The 27,242-nt window shown below is 38.7% G+C and overlaps 1 protein-coding gene across 2 annotated transcripts in view; it reads left to right on the top strand.

Moving 5' to 3' along the window:
- Window positions 1–2,430: 2,430 nt before the first annotated feature.
- Window positions 2,431–27,242, top strand: part of Rnf180 (ring finger protein 180) — a 144,099-nt gene continuing 119,287 nt past the window's right edge. The window contains exons 1-5 of one of the 2 annotated variants that reach the window (XM_038324239.1): window positions 2,431–2,565; window positions 5,352–5,354; window positions 20,463–20,558; window positions 22,069–23,028; window positions 25,123–25,158. In XM_038324239.1, the coding sequence (XP_038180167.1) occupies window positions 2,431–2,565; window positions 5,352–5,354; window positions 20,463–20,558; window positions 22,069–23,028; window positions 25,123–25,158 (1,230 nt within the window). The remainder of the gene's footprint in view (window positions 2,566–5,351; window positions 5,355–20,462; window positions 20,559–22,068; window positions 23,029–25,122; window positions 25,159–27,242) is intronic. The other variant, XM_038324237.1, reaches the window with a different exon arrangement.

The raw sequence follows: 27,242 nt of genomic DNA on the forward strand, positions 1-27,242 counted from the left end.
TACACCACATTGCACACACTGTACCCACAAGCATGCATACATATCAAATAGAGTAGTAAAGAAGAAATAGGTTATCATGATAATATATTTACTAGTATATTAATTTTTGATTATAAAATATTTGATGTTTTTCTCAGCCTTACATCTATGAAGTCTTCAAAATCTATTTTATATTGTTATGCAGTCTGGATTGGCTACATTTCAAGTGCTAAGTAACCTCATTTGATGAGTAACTCTCTATAGATTTGCAAATATTTATTCTGAATGAACTACCAGTACAAAGGCCCTAGAGCAGAGACTTAAAGAGGTGTTCATTTGACAGCTGGACATGGTAAGTTCTGGTCTAGATCTTTGGAACAAGATCAAAACTAAATTTATAAATTTAAAAATCACTGATAGAGAAGAGTTGTCACAATACAGTCTTTGGTACTTGTCAGCAAGGACTTACTGGAATCTTCTATAGGCCTTATTTGTATGTCGCTACAGCTTAAGGTGACATGGATGGATATGTGAGAGGGACCTGAGTATCCAGGGTTTGGGGCACATAAGCATTTGTGGATGTATCCCTAGTTGATTCAGGTGTGAGGCTTCCCTGAAGGCTTGTTTCCTGACTGAGGATCATTGGATAAAAGGAGTTGAGGATAAAAGAGGTTAAGAATATTGAGGGGAAAAGCAAGCACTCCGGGAGCTAGTCAAGCAAAGTCTATTAAAGATTTTCTTTTTCTCTTTTTTAAATTGAAACTAAATTCTCTCATACAATACACTCCAACCAGTTTTCTTTCCCTCCACTCCTCCCAGATCCCACCCCAAAAACCTTCATTCTCACCCAGAACCACTCTCCCTCTATTTCATCTTCAGAAAAGAGCAGGCCTCTAAGAAATGACAGCCAAACAGGACAAAGCAAATTAAAATAAGACAAGGAAAAGCCCTCCTATCTAGGCTGGACAAGGAAACCCAATAGGAAGAAAAGAGTCCCAAGAGCAGACAAAGGAGTCAGAGATACACCTGCTTCCATTGTTAGGAGTCCCACACATGACCAAGCTAACAGCCATAACTTATATGCAGGTCCTCTGCTTCGCATTTTAGTCTCCGTGAACCCCTGCTAGCCCTGCTTAGTTGATTTAGTGGGCCATACTCACCTGTTTACCACCACTTTAAGTAATTTCACTAAAAAGTACATATACTTGAATTTTAATAATGTACCTATATTTTAATGCCCATCTTAAAACATTTTATTGAAAAAATATACAATATATTTTCATGATGTTTTCCACATCCCAGTTTCTCCCAGATCCTCTCCACTCCCTACCCATCCAATTTTATGTCTGTCTCTTTTTCAAACACAAAAAATAAAAGAAACAAATAAAAAGCTACAAAACAACCCCACAAAAATGAAAATCAAGATGAACAATGAATGTTTATAATTATTTGCCATGACTCTTTTTTGAAAAAGTCACATTCATTTATTTACTTATTTTATGTGTGTAAAGGGAGGATTCACCTGCCACAGTGCTTTTATGGAGGTCAGAGAACAACTTACAGGAGTTGTTCTCTCTATCATGTGGATATCCTGCATCAAATAGGTCTTCAGCATTGGAAGCAATAAGCTCTACCCACTGAGCAATCCACTCAAGATTCATAAAAGCACTGTAATGACTTAGATTTTTTTCTTGAGCTTTAGCTTTAAAAAAATCAGTAGTGTGGGAGACACAAAGCATTCTAGAAAACAAGCTGGTAATCACTACATAATGCATTATAATCAAAATTAAATTAATTTTCTATGTCAGACATTTTATATTAAAGTGCTCTTTGCCTAAGACATGCTAACTAGTACATAGGTACCTGTTTCATCTCACAAAACCTGCTGTTGAAGTCATCCCAAAAGCTGCAGCAGGGTGTTTTCCACAGAGGAGTGTCCGTCAGTGTTGCTATTGCAATTCCGGAGAAACCAGCTCCAGATTGAGATGCACGGAACTCTCCTGCATCAATTTGGGACTTACAGAATGCTACAGCTTCACTCACGATGGGCACTGAGAGGAAGTCATGCTGTACCTAGACTGGAGGAATAGGCATGTTCACCCACTCAAGTGGCCTAGGAAAGGTATTTATCTATGGAAGATGTAAGGAATTCTGGCTTAGAGCCAGGACCAGATTTTTAAGAGTTTTGGGTGCCAACCAAAACACCTTATTAGTGCTGGGGGGTGTTGAAAGCTTGTGCATCAGTTTGATCCTGCTGTTAAATCCTGTAGCCGGCTGTGTGTGGCACAGAGCACTCAGACACTGATTTGGGGTCAGGACACAGGGTGGGGAGCAGCGGTCTCTAGCACCACAGTAACCAATGTTTTTTCATTCTCTATGTAACTGTTGCTTTAATGATTTAGAGATATCTGATGCAGCTTGCCATTCTAAAAATCATTAATGTTCCCACAGATGAAAAGAAGCAAAGAGTCAACGGCCAAACAAACCAGTGACGATCAAGCAGGTACTCTTCGTTGTTGGAAATGTAGAAGATGTGTTGCAAGTTCTGCCTGCCTCATGAATTGCCTTGAGAATCAAGTGATTGAGGTGAGTAGTTTTGGCTTCAAGTGTTTTAGAGTACAGAAATTTTGGAGGCACACCATACGTGCACACCTATTCCTCCACACCTGAACGCATGACAGATACCTTTTAAAATCTGATAGATTCCAGTGGATGAAAACCTAAAGCGTTGCATGCCAATGTTTTATTGCATATAATTTGTATAGACTAAAACTTGTCTACAGCTTGATAACTTAATTATTTCCAGCTGCCATAAGGGCGATGTTCTTTCTATGGGATCCTGCGAAACGAAAATGATGGCTAAATTTCAAGACTACTGTCTGGTATAATTGCAAATAGTCTCTGAGTATTCGGTAGGGCTTTTCTGAGCCTCTTATTTTGAGTTCTACCCAGAACATTGTAAAAAGGTGCACCATCTCAGCTAACCAAGTTGGAATCATCTTGAGCAGCTTGTACCCAAAACTTATCTTAAAGTAATGGTATCAGCATCATGATGTCATATCAACCAGGTGGAGTCGTTGTGGGACTCCATCTTCTTCCTGAAAACTTCAAAGGAAAATTTATTGTTCATTGTGGAAAACTTAAACATTATTAATATAGACATATATTATATAATGAAAGTACAATAGATACAAAAATAACTATGGGGAGAAGTAAAATTTTTCCTAAATTCCTTCTTCTTTCTGTCCTATACCAGATGGCTCCTGATATGAGACAGAAACTCTGAATTTTTCTTTTAACAACATGTTTGGATATAGAGAAGGATAGCCATTGTCCAACTCCAAAACCAGCTTTGATTTTTAAATGATTTAAGCTTATTATTAAACTAAGAAGTATGTATGTATGCATGGTATGTATGTTCAGGTAATGAAATTTTAAACCCTGAAGAGGATATGCTACCGTAAGTCAGATTTCTCTTTGCTTGGTGATTCTTTCTGGATAGCTATCTTTTATTCTTTAGGCATCTAGATGTCCAAGTTCTGTCGACTTTTTAAAGATGGGTATTTTCCTGCAAAGACAAGATCAGAATGCTGTTCCAAACCTTACAAGATTCCCTTACCAACTGTATGATTATCACCACTGTGAATGAGCTGTCATTTCTCTTTCTCAAGAGGTTTCTCTTATTCAAACCAAATGTTTATTAATTTTGATGGTATTCATAACTTTTCTTCTCCAGTGGAAACAAGAGCAAAACCCCTTCCCCAATGTAGGACATCCCCTGATTTTCATTAGAGGTCAACACATCTTTGATTTAATTCAGAAGATTTTTCTATTATCCAATGATTCTCTGTTGCTGTTGTTTCTTTCTCATTAGCATTAAGAAAATTCAAGGTTAACAAAGCATTATGCAATGTATTTCTGGGGATATTTTCATCCCTTTCTATTTGTTTAACATATCCTTTATAGTTCTGTTTGATCTTTCTATAACTGACTGACCTGTAGAATTGTTTAGTATACCTGTAATATGATTTATAATAAGCAAAAAACTGTTTTGTTTTCTTAGAGACATATGCTGGATCATTACCTGTCTTTATCTGTGCAGGTATACCCCATGATGGCCATGACTTCTACTAAATATGTGATTACCTAATTAGACTTTTGTGCGCAGTTTCTCATTGAAAACCTGAATAGGTGTCAATGGTGTGGTGAACATATTTTAATTTTCCAAATTCTAGAAAATGGAGCTCATCCATCTTCCTGATTTCCTTTCTTTGAGTACCCTTTGGGTTACTCCCTGCAGGTAGCTGTGTTTGCTTATAGAAAGAACACGTAGGACATCTCTTTATAATATACTTAGCTTGTTGTCATGTAATAGAAAACTCTTGCTTTAAGCCATTCCCATTAACATGATGTTTTTATGAAATTCTGAGGCCTTGAGCACATTTACAATCAATAATTGATCAATTTCTGCAATACCTTGTGCTAGAGGACCTGGCAGACCTGTGTGGGATCAGTTGTGTGTTATGCTTATGGGAAAAAGCCTATTCCTGATTATATCTTGAACCTGAATGAATAATGAAGTCAATTCTGTATCATCTGGTATATAAATTCAGTGGTTTCAATATGCAAAGCAATTCTTTCTACATATTGCAAATCAGTAATTATATTGAGAAGTTCTTTAAAATCCCTTAGTATCATAAGAATAGCATATAATTCTGCTTTATGGACAGAATTATAAGGGTTTTTTTCCACTTTACTGAAATTTTCTGATTGTAACCTGCCCTTCCTGATTTATTTGCATCAGTATAGAATGCACAGGCTCCAGTTATTGGTGGGTCATGTACAATGTGGTGAAAGATCCAAGTAGCTCTTTTCATAAGGTTAATTCTATCACTTTTGGGATATTTGTTGTTAGTCTCTCCTGGAAAAAAAAAAAAAGCTCATGCTCTCTTCCAGGGTTCATTTTCTTCCCATAGTTTTTTTAATTTCATCACTAATAAAAGATATTATAATCTCTGCTGAGTATATACCTGCTAATTAATGAAGTCTCAATTTTCCTTTCATAATTCAGAGATCTTTTCCACATAAATTTCTCATTTTTTACTTGGTTTATAAGGTTAAAAGATCCAATTGTAAGATAATATCTTCCCTCTGCATTAAAATTCCTGTAGGGGAAATTCTGGAGAACAACATGATTCAAATACAGTTAAGATTCAGAATCACTGAATCCACATGAGCCTCCTGAAATTTCTCTTCAATAACAGTCAGTTCTTTCCTAGATTTAACTGTTAAGTCCCTGGGACTATTTAAGTCTTTATCATTATCTAAGGTTTTGTTTAAGTGAATTATTAGATCAGGTGTTATTCCAATAGCAGGTCTTAGATTGGAAATGTCTCCTAGCAATCTTTGAAAGTCATTAAGAGTCTGAAATTGATCTCTCTTAATTTATGCCTTTTGTGTTCTAATTTTCTGAAACCTATTTTATAATCTAGGTAATTGGTAGAATCTCTCTTCATATCTTTTCCGGAGCTATTTGTTATGCCCATTTAGGCAAAACTTTTTTTTACTTTTTCATACATTTTTTATAAAATATATACATTTAAATCAGATAGTAAAATGTCATTCATGTAATGGAAAATTATAGATTTATGAAATTGTTTATGTATTATTTCCAATGACTGACTTATAAAATATTGGTAGGGTGGGCGGTTGATCATTTCCTGTGAGAGGACTCTCCATTGGTATCTCCTAATAGGCTGAGAATTATTATTAGTAGGCACTGTGAAGGCAAATTTTTCTCTGTCCTTTTCTTGTAAAGGTGTAGTAAAGAAACAATCTTTTAAATTAGTAGCTATAAGAGGCCATCCTTTAGGTAATAGGGAAAGCAAAGGAATTCCAGGTTGTAGAGGGTCCATAGGTTGAAGTACCTTGTTGACAGTTCTTAGATCTGTCATGATTCTCCATTTATCAGATTTCTTTTTAACAACAAATATAGGAGAATTCCAGGGACTGGTTGAATCTTCAATATGGTGAGCTTCTAGTTGCTCCTGTACCAGATGTTCTAAATTCTGCAGTTTTTCTTCTATTCAAGGTTATTGTTTAATCCATATTGGTTTCTCAGTTAGCCATTTTAAAGTTAGGGTGTTAGTACCTCTGAAGGTTTGCTAGTTGTTTTGTTTTTATCCAACCTGAATGGCTGGTGATTGTATGTATGTATATATATATATATATATATATATATATATATATATATATATATATATATATAAAGTATATATATATACTTTATAATATGCTTCCCAGAAACATGAGTTGGTTTATGTCCCATTTCTGGGATTGTAGGATTGTTGCTCTAGGTATTCCATTGCTGCAGCAGATCATTACCCCATGAATTCACTGCAATACTAACCTCATATGGCTTCGGCCTTCCTCTCTGTCCTTATGTCCCTGTGCATTCAACCCATCTCATACTTTGTTTTACTTGAAATAGGGTTCCAATTCCTAGGAATTGAACATCTGCCTCTTGAAGAGGCCAATTTGGATGCCAAGATCTGGAGTAATGACAGTCACATCTTCACTCATTTCCAGTAATCCTTCAATTACAGTGTCATTTATCAGTACTCTCAGATTTGGTCTTTGATCATTTATTGAAGTCTGCCAAAATATATGTTTCCTATTTTCCTTTGGAATTTTTGATTCATCCTCCATGTTTATTCTATCATCCAGAACAGTATTTATTTATTTTTTTACAACAGGCACTGGATTTTTTAATAGTCCTGGTGAGACATGACCTCCACAGTGACTGGTAATGACTGGACCATGTTTGACCTGGGGGCCTGAGAAAGTGCCCTCGTGTTTCCCAAAGCAGTTTGCCTTGTTTTTCTCTTGTTGATCTACATTCATTGATCCAGTGTGGGCCTTTGTCATATCTTCTACATAATCCAGAAGAGACCTTCTATTTTTGTCATTCCCAGTAGAGATGTTATTTCTAGGTATGCCTTGTCTACAGTGCCTTCTCAGATGTCCTATTCTACCACAATTAAAATATCTGGCATCTTGATGTCTCTTCATACCTTTGGAAATTGCTTCTCCTACTCATGCCTCAGTTTTATAGTCAAATGCCTCAACGTTTACTGTGTGCAAGATCCATTCATCCATTGGTGCTGATCTAACCTTTAAAGGTCCAAGTATCTTTTTGCATTATTATTTTCAAAAGCCAGAGATTCAATAAGTACTCATCTATTTTCTGGATTTGTTACTCCTATTTGTATAGCTTTAGTTAATCTTTGTAAGAAGTCACTAAAGGGTTCTCTTGGGCCTTGTTTAACCTTAATGTATGATTCAACTCTTCTTCTGGTTATTGAATCCTGTCCCAAGCATTTAAGGCTGCTATTTGGCATAGGGACAAGATGTGTTTATTATAAAAAGCTTGACTCTGTGGATCAGCACAATAGCCCTCGCCAAGAATTTGATCTTGGGAAGCCTCAAATCCTTTGACCCTTCCTTTCTGTTCTAGGATTTTAGCCTCCTCTCTCTGATAGCACTTCCACTGTAACTGTGGCCCATCTTCAAGGACCACTGACATTAATTGAAAGCAATTATGGGAAGTAGCCTTTTTGCTTGAAGCCCATGTCTTTACCATAGCCCTAACAAATATGAATGCATGCATGAGACACTACTGCCTGCCTAAGTTCTTTCAGATCTTTCATACTTATAAGTTTTTCATTTACATTCTTTGTATCCTTTTGGGTATTGAGTATTCACTGGCTTGTCAGAGGTAATGACAGGATAAATAGCTAAAACTCTTGGTAAGTCATCTCTGACTCTGAGAGGTAGTGGTGATGCTAAATCCTTTGCTTGTACCTCCTCTCCTTGCTTGTTTATTAGTTCTGATACTTTCCTCCATCAATTCAAATCTTTTTCCCACTGTCTTTTGTAAATCCTGGATCTTTTCATCTGTGAATATTCCTAATGATTTCATTGAATCAAATAATTTCTGACTCTCCTTTTGCACATGTGAATCCAAGGCATTAAAATTTTTCATTAATGATAACTTCTCAGCCTTGATATTATTTGATGGTGTGCAGATTGCCTTCCTGGAGAGATACTCTATCTGCTAACTTGTCACAACTTTTTAATAGATTTTGATTGTCAGTTCTGACAGTATGAATCCTTTCAGATAATCTTTCAGTACCCTTTTGTAAGGTTTCATAACCCATTGATGTGAACTGAATTTTGTCTGTCAAATTAAGATTATCCTTTTCAATGGTATTAATTTTTTAAGCTAATTTCTCATTATTATTCTGTACAGACTGTATCATTCCTAAAAGTGTCTCATTCTTGACTCTGTTATCAAACCATTTCTTTAATGATATAATATGACAAACAAGGCTAAATCTCACATTCACAAAAATGGATGTACTAGGAATGCCATATAATTCTTGCAAAATTCCATCCATAGTAGAAACAAAAAGGTTATTAAATTCATAGATGGTTATATTGTCTACCATTAAACAATTTTCAAATTTATTTATTTATTAATCAAATGAACTTACCTCCATTTTAAGTTTTTAGAAAATTGTTGTAGGAGTAATAATCTTTATTGGCCAGCAGGTGTCGCCGTTTAGGTTCAGGGCAGGGAGAAGACACTGGTGTTGGTGTGAACAGTCCTGCTTGGGTTCTATGGTGGCAGTGGCTTAAATACTAAAAAAAAAAAAAAAAAAAATACTAACAAATTAAGAGCAATCAGATCAGTTCTGTATATGGAGAAGGTTTGAGTGTAACTTAGTGCTTTCAGACAGTTGTGATCTGTGTGGTTACTGTCTGGGGCTCCATCCAGGCATTCGCAGATCTGAACTGGGGGTGCAAGCCCAAGGCCCCTTCCCCTGGAGACAGAGGTAGGCCCTAGTAAAGCAGGCCTGGCAGAAACCAGGGAAGCAAGCTGCTTAGTAGGTGGGAGCAAGCCAAGCAGGCGGGTCAGTGGGAAATTGCCAAGTCACTGTTCGGAGGGCCAGACAGATGGTTTGCAGCGGTTATCAAAGGGGTAACTCATCTGTGGGGGATAGCTTAGCTGTGTGAGTAGTTCGGCAGGCATGAAGTCTAGCAACATGGGTGCCAATCTGTTGCAATTTATACTAAAATAATCCCACACTAGCCCAGAATGGAGTATAATAAAGGTTTATTTAATAGGGGGTGAACTCACAGAAAGGATAGTGATCCACAGTCCTTTGTGTGCGCTGGGAACTGGAATGGAACCCAGCAGCCAAGAGGCCCATGCCTGCTTTACATCTGTAGTTATAGTACATGAGACCACGCCCAAGTGGGCTGGTATCTTAAAGGCTGTTGACTGAAGGAGTTCACGCCATGGGCAACAGTTCCTTGAATTCTAGGTCATTTGCGAGCATGACAGGTACCATTGTTTTCTACTGAGGGACCTTTATACTGACCCCACTTTCAGTTTCTATATGTTTATTGTTGTTTTATGCTATGGAAATTGGTGTAAAGTTCTTTCTCTTATTGTCATTTTTTTCATGTGTACATGGACATGAGTATCTTAGTCACTGGGGAAATACACTTTTAAGTTTTTAAGAAATTGTAACTAGCCTTCCAGAGTGAGCATTCACCTTCAACAGCAGTGTGTGAGAACCCCGGTTGCTCTAGTACCTCATCCTTATGGTTTGCCCATTCAGGCAGGTGAGCATTGGCATATCATTAGAATTTGCCTTATATTTTGTTGGCAGCTAATAATGGAAATTACTTTTTTAAATGTGCTTATTGATTCAAAGACATTTTGTAGTTATGTTGTTTATGTTTTTATTTTTTGCATATTCATTAGAATAATTAGAGGAAGATACTCTGTTTTCTCTACCTTGAGTATAAGGAGACTAAGACACGAAGAAAAGTGATTTTGCTCAAGTTCACAGTGTGTCTAGGTAGTGAGTCTGGGAAGTTCTAGGATGCATTGGAATAAGATGCTTTATATAGCGGGAGAGAATATGGGAGGTAAAAAGGAAAAGGCAGCTAGCTGTCTGTGAGATAAGAGGAACCCTCTCCAAAGGCCAGATAATCAGGTACCCTGACCTTGGACAGGTAGCCTCTAAAACAATACAAAAGTATGTCTCTGTTGTTTAGTTCCTTCAGCTTAATAGAATTTTATTATGGCATCCTGAGAGGATCTACCACAGGTCTATTTTAGGCACTGGAAATTTGAAGATCAACAAAAGAGTGATTATCTGTCCAGGGTTATCTGTTTCCAGGATTTATCACTCACTATTAGTATGCCATATTAACATAATCATAATTCTTTCATTATTGTAGATCCATTATAATAAATATCAATAGTTTAAATTTCTGTATTAATATTGAATATTTATTTTTTTACTAATCATAGAAATATTAGATATTAGTCAATCAAAGAAGTGCTCAGTTATTATCTATAGAATTGGCAAAAGGAAAAGTATAGGGCATGGTAGGAGAGGGAGATTGACAGAGTTCTGGGCCTGTCCGCAAGGAGAAGGCTTCTGCAGGGACTGAATAAGTGAAGGCGTATAGGACACAGAGTATGGAAACCTCCATCATCAACCTGTTCAGAGTCTCTGTGGTATGTCCACAACACCAAAAAATCCAAAGAATTTTGGGTTCTCTTGAGTTAGTAACCCTTTAAACATTTAACTAATAACAAATAGCAATGCTAAATGATAGTCTTCTACGGAGTTTGTCCCTGGGTCTGCACAGCGGCAGCAGTTAGTATGGGTTACTCATTTTTGAAGAATTTGATGAGATAATGTTACTGCCTACACTTTAAAACCAAGTTGTAAACATCTTTCAGAATATTATTTAATAGTATTAAATCATCAGTGTTTAAATAAACATTGAAACCATACAATGGAAATTTCAAAATTAAGTCCCATTCAATGATAAAAACTCATATACATCCTGTATAAACAACTGAAGCCATTCCGTGCTCAGAAAGCAAAATACAAGAGAGGTGCACTAGTGCCCCCTGCTGCCTGGATAAAATAAGCTTTGTGTATCTTCCTGCCAGCTTTATGAAATGTTAGCTTAGGTGTTTGTTGTTGTTGTTGTTTTCTCCTCCCTCCTTTTACATCTCACGTTATAAAAACAATCTCACTATAATGTTTCAAATCTTAGTGAAATAGCCTTTTCTAGACTTTACGTTCCTTATTACTAAGGACATAAAATGTTTGCTGTTTAAAAGGCTTTAAATGCCTCTAGTGAGGCTGTTTCTGATTCTTCTTTTAGGTTTATTATTTAGTTTGGAGTACAAATTATGGGCTTCACTATGGCATTAAAACATGTACATAGCACTCTCTTTTTTCTGTATTTGTCCCCTCCGTTATGCTTCCGATTGTTTTCCCACTTTATTCTGCTTCCTCACCTCAAAACATTCTCCATTCGGCCTCCATGTTGCATAAGAGTGCACACATGCACACACACCGGCACATGTGGGCACATGCACACACACACACACACACACACACACACACACACAGATCTGTTTCTCTAACATGAAAGAGCAACTGTTCTGGTAAGCATGTTTGGTTATATTAATAGTTCTTAAATTAAAGTGGTTTCCTTGGGATGTCACGAAGCAGAATCAGCCAGTGGAGCTTCCTCCCCAAACGCACCTTCCCATACACATTAGTCGGCCATTTCGGGTAATTTAAAAGTAAGCTTTAGGTTTGCTTTTTGTGAGTGTTGGAGAAAATGCCAGTGCTTTAAATCCTCGGGCAGGAGATAAAGGTTAGTGCATGGTCCTAGAATCTGTAGCTTTATCTGCTGCAGGAAGCAGTGGCTGGAAACTCAGTGCCTTAGAAATGAAGCTGAACTAACTGGCTGGAAATCCTTGCATTATTAGTAGTATGTGACCTTGACAAGTTGCTGGAAAGCTGCTTAATTTTCCTTGTTTTAGCATTCTTAGCTATAACATGGAAAAACGCTTAAAGCAGTTCCTGGGGCATTGTGAGCATAATGTAAGCATTTTCTGGTATGTAAAAGTCATAAGAACGTGTACCAAGAGGCTTCACCTGCGTACAGCTACTGTTTTGGTATTTGCTCATGGAGGAACTGAGGATTATGATCAATATCTTGTGACGAATATTGTTGTCAGTTTATAAGAGTGGATGAAATAATGAAATCTGTGTACTGAAAGGACATACACGAGAGCTTCGCAGCAAAGCTTCTGACATGTCAGTACGTCTCCTTACCAAGTGTATGTGACCCACACTTTAAAGTCAATAATCTGTTTGTCTTTCTACCAGTGTGGAATTTTTTTTATTTGTTCCTTCTTTCATTTTATCCTTTTGGCTAATCTGTAAACAATCTTGAAAAGTCAGGGCAGATTCTGGGTTCTATAATGGAAAGATGACCTTATCTAATTTGCTTCATCTGTAGGAGGCTCTTATGATTGATTAGTTGTGCTAATCTGTGCAAGTGTCACCTTCTGATGGGAAGAGCTCAAGATCCCTGATGTCTTACAAAGTTGACCCCATTCTCCAAAGCCTCTGTTCTCTATACTTTCATTTTGTTTCAAAGGCAAAGTATTTAAGGAAAACTTTGGTGTTGGCTTTATTGTGTGATTTCAAGTCATTTCCCAGAATCTTTTATAAACAGATTACAACTTGATCTAGTGAAGCAATACTGATGTTAATAATTTCAATTTTAAATAAAGACTTTCCAACAGTACAGAAAAACGAAAGCATGTGTGCTGTTAGCCGCGTACATTTTGGCAATCTTCAAAGGAAAAAAAAAACACTTGCAAGCCAGAGTGACTGGAGTTCATCAAGATTACACTGAATATTGGAAAGTTGCATGCTGGTGGTGCCAAGCAGGTAGACATGTCCTCTGTATGTCAGTCACCGTCACATGATCTCAGGGTGTCATGACTCCTACGTCATTCCGTGAAGTTTACCACTCAGTGAGATCTGCACCAAGGACCTACAGAAAGAAAGACCACTACTTCAGCATTTGGATTAAGAATTTCCAGCATGAACAAAATAAGATTATACTTCAGTTTTGGGGATACGTAGAAAATAAAATGACAGTCGTCTTTAATATCTCTTAAAGATTAGTTTCTGGACCCTATACAAGGTCCAAAATGTACAGATGTTCACGGCCCATAACTAATGTTTGCATATAACCTTGTGCAGCTTTGTGCATGCTTTAAATTGTCTCTGGGCTGCTTTTAATATTTGATATGATTTAAACTATGTAAGCAGTCATCTTATGACATTTCCAGATAGAAATTACTGTAATGGTGATACATTTTTCTGATTTTTTTTTAATTTCCTGGTTCATTGGATCTATGGATTTGGAGACTATATATGCAGAGAATAAGTTATTTAGAAAATAATAATGTATTTGGGATAGCCCTTCAGCAGACTCCTGATCTTCACCAACATTATTTTCTTGAGTGCCACTTGTATTTTCTCTAGAACTTGCTGGAAGTTGCTACTCAAGGGCTGTAGAAAGTAACAACCATAGATTTCTTAGATTAAAGTTTGAAGTCCTAGAATTAACAGTGAGTAAACAATGCTAGAATTTTTTTCCAGGGGGTAGAAAAAATTATAATAATTGTGTTATGTTTTAAGTGTCAGGAAAATTATTCAGATGTGTTTTCTTATTTTTATGTAGTTTGCTTGCTTTTGAATGAGAAAGTAGGGACCCATTGTGACTTGAAGTGCTTCCTCAATAAAATTCAAGATGTGTTTTCTTGTGATATTTGAAAGAACCTACAGGGCTTTCGGCCCGTAGTTCTTTTAGCTTGTGACCTACGAGCCTGGTGTGGAAGGGCTGCCGTTCTAGACTGCAGTTCTGCAAACCTTATGGGCTGTCATCTCAGAGAACTTTGCCAGCTCCATTAGGTCTCAACACTCTTGTCTTTGAAGGGGGCTGGATCAGCTCTTTCCATCCTCCGAAATTTTCTTCTCTGTCATCTTTGCCATCTGTGAGAAGTTGGCTACAGGATCTTACATAGATACTGTGTTCCCCAGGAGCTCCTGTCCGCATGTACAATGGCATAGTATTTACAGATAACTTCTCTCTATCCTACATCTGAGGTCAACACAGTTCAGATTAGTTCTCGGTGGTCCTAATTTCATTGCTTTATAGGTTTTGCTCTTTTGTAGCTGAATTCTTGGTTGTTTTTGAAACATTCTAATCATTGGAGCAAAGAGTTGCTTACTTATCATTTAAGAGGGTTCATTCCATGGTCACTGTTCTGGGCCTGGAGTGAGGCAGCACAATGTAACAGGCAAACAGGAGTGTTCAGCAAATACTCCTCATATCATAGCAGACAGGAGACAGAGAAGAGAACCAACTGGAACCTTCAAAAAGTCATGACCTCAGGACCTACCTCTTCTTGATGTTCCTCCTGAAGTTTCCGGGGACGCCCCCAAAAGCACCAACTGCTGAATGCCAAGGGTCCACATAGGAGCCTCAGTGGTTTTTGTGCGCACCTCAATCCATGCTCTTTTCAAACATAAAGTACAGTCATTCCTTCCTGCTAACTGCAAAGTCCTCAGGCTTCCAGCTCCACTTTCTCTTGTAAAGTCCAGTCTCATGTAAATCAGTTTCATGTAAATCAGATGTAAATGAGACAAGCTCCTCCAGATGGGAGCCTGTGAGATCAGAATAAACTCTGAGCTTCTGAAACAATGGCCAGCCAGGCATAGGAAAGGTAGTCTCTTTTGAAAAGGAGAAAACCAGACAGCTGGTCCCAAGTAGGTATGGAATCCAGTGGGGCGAAGGGTGCTGCATTTTACAGGGGAAGCACCACCTTCTTGGACACCTTTCCTTGCAGGGAAGGATCCAGAAACCTGCAGTCCTGCTCTGATTGCTTGTCTGAGTGACTCCATGCCTGCAGGGATAGATACAGAAACCTCTGGACCCCTGGTGGGACTTGCGTGGGTTTTACTAGTACACCAGCTCTTAGGGATTGGAGCCTTCCTGTCTGCAGCTCTCCTGGAGTTCTGTGCTAACAGCATTCCATATTTGTGTCTGTGGTCTCAAGATTGGCCTAACTCCCATAGATTCAGTCTACAAAGATTCGTTTCCCATGCCAAGTTCTTTGCTATATCCTTTGGGATCTAGGTGGAGAAAGCCTTGCTGCATAGCTTTTGGTTTCTGAGTATACAAATACCACCAAAGTTTACAGCTTATACCTTACAGACCTGGGCTGCACAAGGGCCCACTGGAGCCCTTACCCCAGAATGCAGGAAGCAAAGACTTGAATACAGCAGAAGCCTTGATATTTGAGCGACCTTTCTGGATACCTTGTCTGCAAAGGCCTAGCTGTAGTGATAAGGCGAGCAGGGCTGCTTTTCGTCCAGCCCAGCTCCTGCATGGCTAGCTTTACACCCGAAATAACAACACACGAATTGTATTCATTTAAACACTGCCTGGCCCATTAGCTTTAGCCTCTTACTGGCTAACTCTCACATCTTGATTAACCCATTTCTGCTAATGTGTGTAGTACCACGAGGTGGTGGCTTACCGGGAAGATTCTAGCCTGCATCCATCTTGGGCCAGAGCTTCAAGATGTCTGCCTCATTGCCTTCTTCCCAGCATTCTGTTCTGTCTACTCCACCCACCTATGTTCTGACCTATCAGGCCAAGCAGTTTTCTTTATTAATTAACCAATGAAACAACAGATAGATAGAAGACCCTCCTATACCACCTAGCTTATTTTTAAAACTCTGAACTGCCTTCAGCATCATCCTCTCACTGTGCGCTGAGGAGGAAAGCCCATTTTCTGTCTATCCATATCACTTTCCTTAGAAAAGGTCTCTTAGTCTCACCTCTTGGGTCTGGGAGTTATACAGATATTGAGGACAAGGCCACCAAAGTTAGAAGTGTAAACAGAGGTGGAATTTTTCTTTTGTCCCAGCCTCTCGATCCCAAATAATCACACAAAAATTTATATTAATTACAGAATGTTTGACCTCAGGCTTATTACTAAATAGCTATTCAACTTAAATTAACCTATTTCTAATCTACATTTTTCCATGAGGCTTTGAAGCTTTTCCTGTTCTCTAGCATGTCTTGCTTCCCTGGTAGCTGCCTTGCATCTTCCTTCTCCTCTCTGTATTTTCAGTTTGATTTCCACCTGGCCTTATTCTGCCTTGTTTTAGACCAAAGCAGCCTCTTTATTAATCAATGAGAGGAATACATATTCACACATACAGAGGGATTACCCCACAGCATACAGGCAACTTTATTTCATCACCACAGGGTGCCAGAACTTCTAAGAAGTTGGGGTCACAGGCAGGTTCCAGATCAGACACTGTGACCCCGAGAAGAGGGAATAGGTCCTTCTTAAGCAAAACCACAAGTGTATGTGGGTAAGGGAAGGGTCAGGGGTGATATAAGAAAAAGAATTTGTACAATTTGGGGTTAAGTCCTCCAGGAATTTATAACTTGTGGTAACAACAAGGTGATTGTACAGGGGATTCGTAGAAGCTTGTTTATGCAAGTCTGTGGTTACGTTAGCATGGCTCTTGACATACCTGGGGCCTTGTCTTAATTTTTAACCAACTGTTCTCACTGTGGCTGGGAATATAGGGCAAGTGTCAGGCAATCAAAGACGCTGGGTAGGAGGGCTAATGTTCAGACTTACCCTGGGCCCTTCCAGTTAGAGATTCCTTGCCTGTCTGTCATTTCCCTTCTACTGCATTATTGCCTATTACCGTGTGCAGTTGGAAGAAGCCTTGCAGCATCTTCAATGCTTTGCTGCTTACATACTTTTTTTTTTCCTGTAAAATATCCCAGTTTGCCACACTTGCATTCTGTCTTCCCTAAAGCCAGACTCAGGTCACTCAAATTCTTTGGCATTTTTTATTTTCAAGGAGAGCTTTGGTTCGTCCTTGTTTGGATTTTAATTTTTTAAAAGACAGGCTCACTCTGAAGCTATTTTAGCCTCAAGTGCTATCCTCCTGCCTCAGACTCCTCAGCTCTGGGTTTTACCAGCATGCCCAAATTACAAAAATAATCTTTCCAATAACCTTTACTCCTTGTTCCTCATTTCAGCCTGAGACCTCATCAGAATCTTCCCTAGACCTACATTTCTACCCATGTATGATTGCCTCTGCTTAACCCTAATAGGAGCTGGACCTCCCTGCAGCTCCTTTCTTCTCTTCCAGTTCACTCATGGCAGTCCAGACTACTCCCAGCATGCCCTTCAAAAACCATTCCAGCCTCTACCCATTTCTAGGTTATGTGTGTTAATAGTTGCATCATGCTTGTCTGGTGTCAGTTTTTAGCTTTGCTCTATTTTGTCCTATTATATAAAACAACACAGAGATGGAGTAACTCTAGAAGGATTTTATTTTTTTAATTATAGGTATGTATTTGATAGAGCAGAACTTAGGCAGGCGGAGAAAACAGAACTGAATGCTAGGAGGAAGAAGGGCAGAGTCACAGAAGCTATGGCTCCTCCACCTCAGATGGTCGCTGTTTAGAATCTTGCTGGTAAGCCACAGCCACGTGGCGATACACAGATTAATGGATATTAGTTAAACCAAATGTAAGAGTTAGCCAATAAGAAGTTAGAGCTAATGTCCAAGCAGTGTTTAAATTAAAAAAAAAATTATAGGTATGTATGTGTCTGAGTGCTAGTGCATGCATGTGAATGTGCATGCCCACTGAGGCTAAAAGCTGTCAACTCCCCTGGAACTGGAGTTACAGGAAGTTGTACGCTGTCCAACATGGATGTTAGGAGACAAACCCAAGCACTATACCTACTGGTCACTGATGAGCCATCTCTCTAGTCCAGAGATCTGGTGTCTTAAAGAGGAAACAAAATGTTACCTCTTAAAATTTTAGAAGCTCGGAAATACAGTATCCAGGTCCTAAGCATTTTCCTTTCTTCTACTGAAACCTGCTTTAATTATCTGAAATTTCTGTCAGATTTTAATTTTAAAATCTAAAGGTTTCAGAAGGGTAGTTAGGCCCCTAATGGGCACTACTGAAAAGATCTGTATTGTCTGGCATGTGCTCATCCATGTATAGACCTGCACCAAAGTGAATACTCTTCTACCCTGGTCCCCGGATCCACTGGCAAATTTGTTTACAGGTTTGGCCTCGAATGTAGTTTTGACAGAATCCTCAAGAGAACCTGATTTCTCCAAATATTTCTTTAAAACTGAGAAATTTTTGTTCATTATTATATATTTTCACCTGGAAAATAATATTTCCTTATTCCCCAATGTACATGTTAAAAAAGCAGCTACTTTTTGCTATCAGAATTATTTATAGTTAACTCCAAAGTGGTGAGCTTAATTTTGTCTAACAAGGAAGATAGAGAACAAATTATTTTTAAATTTAATCAAGTAATTGATGTAAATTTTATTAAGTCTTCTTGGGAACCAGGCTAATCTTAGCTCAGTACTGCTTCTTTTGCCACCTGAATTCTGGGATTACAGGCACAAGCTACCACACCCATCTTACAAATGTTTTGATCACTATTCTTTTAGAATAATTTTACCGTTTTTGCTTGTTTTGATCAGTTTTTACTAGAGTGTAGTTTTTGTACTGAAATGAATATTTCTGTCAGTCTAACCAATGCATATTTATGTAACCATCCCTATCATAAGATACATGGCATTCTGCAACCATTTCTTTAGTTTTTACCAAACAGTATTTATTGTCCATCTTTCTCCCAGATAAAACACAGTCTTGTTTGCAGGGGTGCAGCTAGAACACATCTACTCACTGTCTCGCTTGCAGGGGTGCGGATAGAACACATCTACACAGTGCACTCCCTGAAGTGTGTAACAGCACACTCCCTGTACTGTGTAACAGTGCACTCCCTGAAGTGTGTAACAGGCCACCAGAACCACGTGCTCTTCCTGTCTGTGAATGCTTTGGTCAGGGATTACTACTGATTATAGTTGGTAGGACATGAACAACTGTTGTGTACAGCATTAAAGATAGTGACATGTGCTCCAACACTGAGCAATGCCTCATGTCACTTTCCCTTTCTAATTTACATTTTCAGGTCATTGTTTCATTTGTTTGCCTGAAGGAAATTAAATTGAGCTGTCTTTCTTATAGATCTTACCAGTTTATAAAGAAAACCACAATGCAGTGTTTTGTCTAAACCTACTAAGATCTAATGTCAGAAGAGAAAAGTAGTTGTAGGGTCGCGGAGGGTTCAGCTTGGGAAATTACACATAAATTATCCTGGGTGATCTTGCTTCCGAGTCACACCCTAAGGTAGATGACTTTAATAAAATACACTTTGAGACGGTCAACTCCACTGCTTTCACATATCGCTGTGATTCAGTTAGTAGGTGGGTAGGCACTCCTTGTTTGTTATTGTGTTAACCTGACCAGAGTGACAGTTATGTCACTGCACGGAAAATCTAGGAGAGAAAGCACTGTGATTTGCTACCTGTGGAACTATTCAGTGCCAACTCTGACCCTGAGAAGTGGTGTTGGGTGGGAGCCTGTCCTTTCTGTGTTCCTCTCAGCCAACACCTTCCTGAGCTTTCACAGAGTGAGATGTATTCCCAGGAGAGGCCTTGGATCCCTTCCGGTCACCTAGCAGGAATTTATAGGAGAGAAGCTGAAGTTCAGAGATACACATTTACTGGTCTGAGGTCACATACCTAATCAAGACACAGGTCTTCACCCTGCTCTGCCACCGTTTCTCTGAGAGGATGGGAAGCCATTGTGTCTCAATTATTTATACACTCTACATGGCTGCTTTAGACCTCTGGTTAAATTTTTGTTGATCCTTGTACAGAGGATATGTTTTTGTGGTTACAGCCTGGGGGAGCTTAACACATGGCCTGTCCATGGAGATTCTTCTCCTGGCCTCCTTAAAGAGAATCGGGGAATCTTTTCCAGTGATTGATGGTGTCAGGACAGAAGGCAGGAGGGAAGCCACAGACCTCCTGTTTCTCCAGCATGTAGATTCTTCTGCATTGTTTCCCTTCCTGTCCATCACGTTTATGAGCAGCAAGAATCCAAATAAAATCAGAGATTGAGCCGGGCGGTGGTGGCGCACGCCTTTAATCCCAGCACTTGGGATGCAGAGGCAGGCGGATCTCTGAGTTCAAGGCCAGCCTGGTCTACAAGAGCTAGTTCCAGGACAGGCTCTAGAAACTACAGGGAAACCCTGTCTTGAAAAACAAAAAAACAAAAAAACAAAAACAAAAAAAAAACAAACAAAAAAAAATCAGAGATTGAAGGTTGAGGGCAGTTCCTACAAAGAACACTATTTACTCACACATAGAAATAAAAATGGGACACTGGATTCACTGACAATGTTTGGGTCACAGGTAGTTATTTCCTGCAAAAGAAGAAACTTGGCCCCTGTTTTTGCTGATGAGAACAAGGGAAAGAAGGCAATACACATATCTGATTTCTGGTTAAAGCGGGGTTGTATTTTTCATTTTTCTTGAATATGGAAATTGTGAGATTCTGCAGTGATGATTGCTAATATCCGTTTCCCACAACAGGACAGACATGAGTCGGTTGACGCCCCACGCACTTGTCGTCTGTGGCACATGAATGTAGAGAGCCTTCCGGAGTGGATAAACCGCCTAATACAGAAGGTAACTTTCTTGGTTCCTTCAAAATACTTCTGTGCTCTGTTTTTCTTAGACGTGGTGTTTCAGCACATATGGATGGTCTTTGTCTCGATTGCACTGGCCTCTCTCCTCTTGCTGGAGCATTTCAGCTTTTCTGTATGACTTTGCACCTGGTATTTCTAGTCTCTAAATATGCTCACAGATACTAACCTGGTTTGTTCCCCCATTTCCATTGCTCTTTGTTTTCAGTGAGACATTGCCTAGCAACCAATCAGCTGCCCACCACTGTCCATCTTCCCACTGCCTTTCTCTCCCCTCTGTTTTATATGCCTATATTATGCAGGCTCATGCACACCATGTTACATGTCACTGGTAAATATACATGAGCATATAATGGCACACAAATATATAGTCATACACACATCCATTCAAACATACGGACATTTAGCTTGCTTTTTCTCATTAATTTCTTAAACACCACAAATCCAGGAAACTTTATCCTTTGCTAGGTAGTATATCCTTGGTGTCTGTTATATCTGTGAAAGAATTATCTTTGTGCATCCATCATTTATACCACATACAGAATAAGCTGAACACCCGGTGTCCTTTACAGGGTGGATGAAAATGGAAATGTTCGCTATAAGTGCTATTTAATGAAATATTGTCAGAAAAAGAACTCTTCTTCTTAATAGCGTGTTTGGGGTATTTTATTTTACATTGTTAAATACTTATCTTGGAAATGTATAAATAATCTAACCTTTGGAAAACTTTAATTAAATTTCCCCACCAAGCAGCTTCTGCTTTTATTTAGAAAGTGGCACGTGGTGGCTCTCAACTTGAACCCGTGCTTACATTAGGATTTCCTGGGAGCCTGCTGGTGGCCTGCTCCTGAGTGTCCAGATCTTCACAAGGTAGCTTAGAACCCTCCAGAGGCCCCACTGTCTTCCTTGACAGTTTGAAAAGCCGTTCATTAATGTCTAATCCGAGTATGGAAACCCACCATCTGAGCTGGGCTATCAGCACCTCCTGGCTGTACACAGAAAGCCAGGGAGCTCTTTCCTCTGCTGGCTGATAAAGTCCGTCCATCCCCCCCACCCCCAGCCCCCAAGCCCATGCTTGGCATGCAAGAAGTGAATCAGAACAGACACATTCTGTGAGATTTCACTTGCAAATGAAGCCCTGTGGACTTGATTGGCTTCCTGGTTCCGTGGAGTATTTTCCTTTTCACTAGTTCACACTGTATCTCTATTCAGCCTATTGTTCAGGGACTTTCTTTAGGAATTCTTGGTTGTTCACTCGGCACGATTTGCAACATGCTATCATTCCAGTAGTTTGTAGCTGCTTGCTTATCTCTGTTTACTGGAAAGCTTGTTTCCGTTCTTCGCTGTTCTGTCTACTAATCAGAAAACAGAAAGCTCGCCTTTTCAGTAACTGAAAATGCTCATGTGATCCGCTTTTTTTTTTTTTCTTTTAAACTCATTCTCTGGTCACTTGACAATGAAAGCATTATCTTTATTTCCTTTAATACCTGTAGGCCCAGTGGACAGTTGGGAAACTGAATTGTCCTTTCTGTGGGGCCCGCTTAGGGGGCTTTAATTTTGTCAGCACTCCAAAATGTTCCTGTGGCCAGCTTGCAGCTGTACATCTCTGCAAGAGCCGGACTGATCACCAACCAGCACCGGCGGGCAACCTAATGAGGCCAGCGCTCGAATACTTGTCTCATCCCGGAGTCCAGGCAGGTTGTGATAAGGAGACTCTGGTGACAGGTGGTGGCTCCAAAATCAGAAACCACAGGCTTTTCAACATGACCCGAAACAATAACGGCCTTGGAAGACTAACAGAAGCCCTCTGCCTGGAGGTGCGAGCGACATATTTTGAGATGAAGAATGAGAAACTGCTCTTCAAAGCCCCGGACCCAAAATACCAGCCTTTTGTTCCTCAGAGAGCGGCTGGCAGGCGCTCTTCCAGAGCTTCTCATAGAAAGTCACAGAGTTTGGACCTGAACATCAATGAGAAGCTGCCTTTGTTACCCACTTTATATGAAACCCATAGTAAGACTACTACCTATCCCAGGCTAAATGAAACACAGCCCATTGACCTCTCGGCCTTGGCTTTGCCGTGTAGTAGAAGCGACTGTTCCTTTCAAAACCCACCCAGTTTTGATCCTAATCTGCTGCTGCACAGACTTTCCGTGGCTCCCCATGAGACCCAGGCACAAAGAGGAAGAGAATTTCAGTGTGGCCTAGAAGCTTCTTCCCTATACTCTGATCATGCTAATGCTAACAGCCTGACATTCCTGATGGATCTGCCCTCATCGGGGAGGAGCGTGCTGGATGCCTCAGACCAAGAAGAACACCTCTCCCCTCTGGACTTTCTGCGCTCGGCCAGTTTCCCCTTGGGCACCATTAACCACAGGCTGAATAGCAGAGAGAGGAGCAAGCTGAGGACTCTAAGAAGGCAACGGAGGAGGCATGAGAGATGGCTCCAGAAGCAGGTCAGTGCTTTAAAATCAGAGCTGAGCAAAAATAAAGACAGTATTGTAAGTCCTGGGGCTTGCAGAACAGAGGTAAATTTGAATAGTTGTATTCTAAATTCTCAGCTTTAAGTTCTGAGATGGCATGTGCACTTTAGGAATTATGCAGCCCTCCTGTCTTTGGCTCCTGTGCTTCATGTAGGTTCAGAGAAAGCCCCTTTTGCAATTTTCCCTAATTCTGCTAATACATTAGAGGGCCACTCACCTTATGATAATGAGATTGGATGACTTGTCGTAGTACTTTAAATCTATCCCATGTTTAGATTGGTTTTGCTATGGTTTTATTTCAGGCTGACTTACTAAAAAAAAAAATGTCTTCCAAGTCTAACCTGGTAATATTTCATTCACTTTTCATCACATTCATTCTGATTTAATATTCAAGAAACTATATTCACATGCTCCTGTGGCCCAGACATGAATAGGTGCTGAATGTCGAAACACACCTGAGGGGAATTTACCAGACTGACATTTTGTAGTAGAGTTTGATTCCCTATTGAGCTACTTGTGTGCCCCCTACAGTGTTTTCATGGTTGTGTGGATGAAAGGAGACAATAAGATTTGCTTACTGAGGAGGCCAAAAAACTCAGCAGAGAACAAGCTATGAGTCTGAAAGTTTGGAAGCCAGTGTATTTCCATGTAAAACAATTTTTTTGACAATCACCTTGATTACTTATTAGTAATGGATGTTAGTTCTTATTAGAGTATACTATATTAACAATATCCTAAGCATTAATGCAAAGCTGAACCTGCTTTGTATTTTTGTCAGGTGAACTCATTATAACTTATGATCTTATCCATAAACTCGATAAAATAAAATTACTTCAGTGAGTACTTCAGCTGGATTATCAGGATTTTCTTCTTTAGTTACAGAGTATAATTAGAGGAATTATCTGTTGCAATTTTGACTTGTTGCTAGTAACAACATTCCAGTTAGAATATGTGTAGATGATAGTATAATGTAATAGCAAAGTATATGCTATAGAAATGAGGTTTTTTTTTTGCATTATCACTTATGGTAAAATTCTGTGAAGCTACGATAATATTGGTGAAGAAGTCCATTTCTATCTAAGTCAGTTGGAGGTGTAGCAGTTGACTGTAGGTTTGCAGGCATTCTCCCGGCTCACTCCCCAGTCTGTGAACACAATGTCTTGCCATGCAGGTAGTACAGTCGTTCTCCCTGCTCACTCCCCAGTCTGTGAACACAATGTCTTCCCACCTATTCTTTGTCATCTTCAGTTATTCTCACCAGGGTTTTACTTTTTTTTTTAATTGTGAAGATCTTATTAATGATATTTGTTAGAGTTTGAAATAATTGGTTAGGAATGTTACATTTCCGCCACATGACATTTTAAATGAAGTTTTGTTTAAGCTAGAGATGCTTTCACATTTTATATCTTAGAACTAATATTAATATTTTATTTAAATGCTTAAAGTTTGAAGATACGAGATTGCTGTCAGAAGGGAAGTTACAGCCAGTGGAGTAGAATTACTGCTCTACTCAACAATGATTGGTTGTCTTCTTTGGGGAGACATGGCACTGTTCTGTATTCAACCACTAAACCTCTTTCCAATCAAACATAATTCCTTTTTTCTTAATTGTCACATGTTAAAGTATATTTACTCCTGGCATATACTCTTTTATTAAATACATGTATAGGCTCATACAGAGGAATCCCTTGCCCTGCATGCCTCTAAGTCATGCTTTGTTCCTGAGGGTCACTAATCTGTTCTCCATTCCTTTATTTTTTACTTATAATGTTATAAAATAATGATTTAGAAATAGAAACATAAAACGTGTACTCTAGAGACTGATATTGTTTACTAAGCAAACTTGTTGATGATATTTATCTATTTATTGCATGAATCTATAGATTATTATGTTCTTTTTACTGCTCAGTAGTATTCCATTCTGTAAACGAATCATGATTTCTCCAGCAAAAAAAAAAAAAAAAAGATGAGTAGATTGTCTCTGGTGTTAGCAGTTATGAATCAAACTGTGATAATCATTCATGTACATACTTTTGAGTAAATCTGATTTTTTTTTTATTTTGCTAGGGTAAATACTCAGGAGTGGGGTTGCTGGATCATATGGTAAGTATGTATTTAGTTACTGTGAAATTGTTTCCAGAGTGGCTGTCCACTGTGCATTCCACACAGCAAATGATGAAATCTCTCCCTCAGTGCATTCCTGAAGGCCAACAACAAGCGTTCTTTAATTCCTTCTGTTTCGGTCATTTAAATATATGCTTGCTAGTGTCAGACTTTAATTTGAAAGCTCATACCCCTAATTTCATGTGCTTAGTTTTTACTTATAACCCATGTTAGAAATTACTAATAGTATGACTATAGTCCTAAAATTCTTACTTTGAAGATATATGATTGCTATCAAAGAGAAATCACAGCCAATTTTTAGTAATTTTATTAAAAAGAGAAAAAAGCTAGAGCGTCATCTTCAAGTGTGTCCACATTTTTTGTGCACTCCTCTCTACGCTTGAGGACAGTTTTATTAGAGTTTCAAAGAAAAACACTTGCGGATAGGTGAGTTGTAAATTTCAGCCCTGTCAAGATGAGAAAAATGAAAGAGAGAAGGGAAAGCCGAAAGTGTTAGGGAAACCATCCTTAGAAAAGAGGTAGATGGCAAAAGGAATTTAAGTTTTCCTGTTTTTTTCTGAGTAATTCAGAAAATCTGGCACGTCTTTTGAAAGCTGTATGTCTCTGGCTCTTGAACAGACTGTGCTGGGGTAGAGATGGAGAGTATCACATTAAAGGAATAATTATTCCACCCATCATTTTGGCAGGGTTTAAGGTGAGCCTACCTTCCTAGGGACAGATCCTCTTGCCTGTGGCTGGTCCCTGGCCATGAAACTGATCTGGCCAGGCCAGAAAAATCTATTCTCTTAAGTAGAAAGAATTTGGTCTTACTGCTCTTTTATTGCTACTTTGCCCCTTCAAAGAGGCCACCCTAAAATCATTAAGGAACAGGATTGTGGATCAGAGCCCACAGACACTCCAGGCATTGCTGGTCTCTGGTGGAGATGGGGCTGCCGAGAAGTAAAAGGACATTTCTGCCTTTATATATGTTCTGATTTGATTATTTCTTTCCCATTCAGTTTTAAGAATTCTTCATATATTTAAGTGTAGATCCTACATTGGATGTGTAATTTATTGCATATTTTATCCTGCCCACCCTGTTTGTCCTTTTATTCCTGTTACAATATTTCCCTGGAAAGCAAACTCAATGTTTTGAAGTTAAACTTCTCAAATACAGTTTTTTAATTGTTCTGGTTTTTGGTATAAGAGCATATCTAAAAACTCTAGATGACTTTAGGTTATAAAGATTTTTTTCCCAGTGTTTTTTTTCCTGAAAATTTTATGCTTATATAGAGAATTTTGATTTATGTTAAACTGACATTTTAAAAAATCAAGTGTGAGGTGTGAGTCAAAGTGTTGTTTTTAATGGTGGTATGCAATTGTTTCTGCTCATTTGTTGAAAGCACCATCCTTTCTCCATGGAAATATCTTTGTGATTTATTGAAAATCAGTTAGACGTGCATATGACTTCTTGTTTGTTGATTTCCTCTTAATCACCGTCCTGTGAAAGTAACCCCTTTTCTATTAGAGCTCCAAAGTAGACCATAAAGCAAGCTTCTGTGATTTTACCAACTTTGTTGTTCCTTTTGAAAATTTGGTTCCTGTGGTTTCACACAGGAAATTTAGGATGAAACTTTACAAAAAATTCTGTTGAGACTTGAGACATGTGCACATCTAGAGGTCAGTTTGCAGAGTCATGCTGTGTTTGCTGTGACTGTCCTCATCCGTGAACATAATAAACCTTCCCTCCCACATATAGATGTTTAAGTTTTCATTATTGTTTACAGATTTTAGCACTTAGAACGTATAAACGGTTAGTTGGATTTATACCTTGGTCCTCTGTCTTTTAAGCAAAAGTTACTTTGTATTTTTATTTACATTTACATTTTTAATGTTTAATACTATTTTGGTTTTGACTTTGTGTCTTGGGATTCAGTGAGTGCAGGTAAAATTGATATCTCTTGTCAAATTCATATTTTAATTCTACCTATAGAGATTAGAGATATTTTTTTTTTTTTTTTTTTTTATTTAAAAATTTCCATCTCCTTCCCTCCTCCTCCCCCCTCCCTCCCCACCTTCTCCCC

The sequence above is a fragment of the Arvicola amphibius genome, chromosome 3, assembly GCF_903992535.2.
Source record: "Arvicola amphibius chromosome 3, mArvAmp1.2, whole genome shotgun sequence".
NCBI classification, from domain to species: Eukaryota; Metazoa; Chordata; class Mammalia; order Rodentia; family Cricetidae; genus Arvicola; species Arvicola amphibius.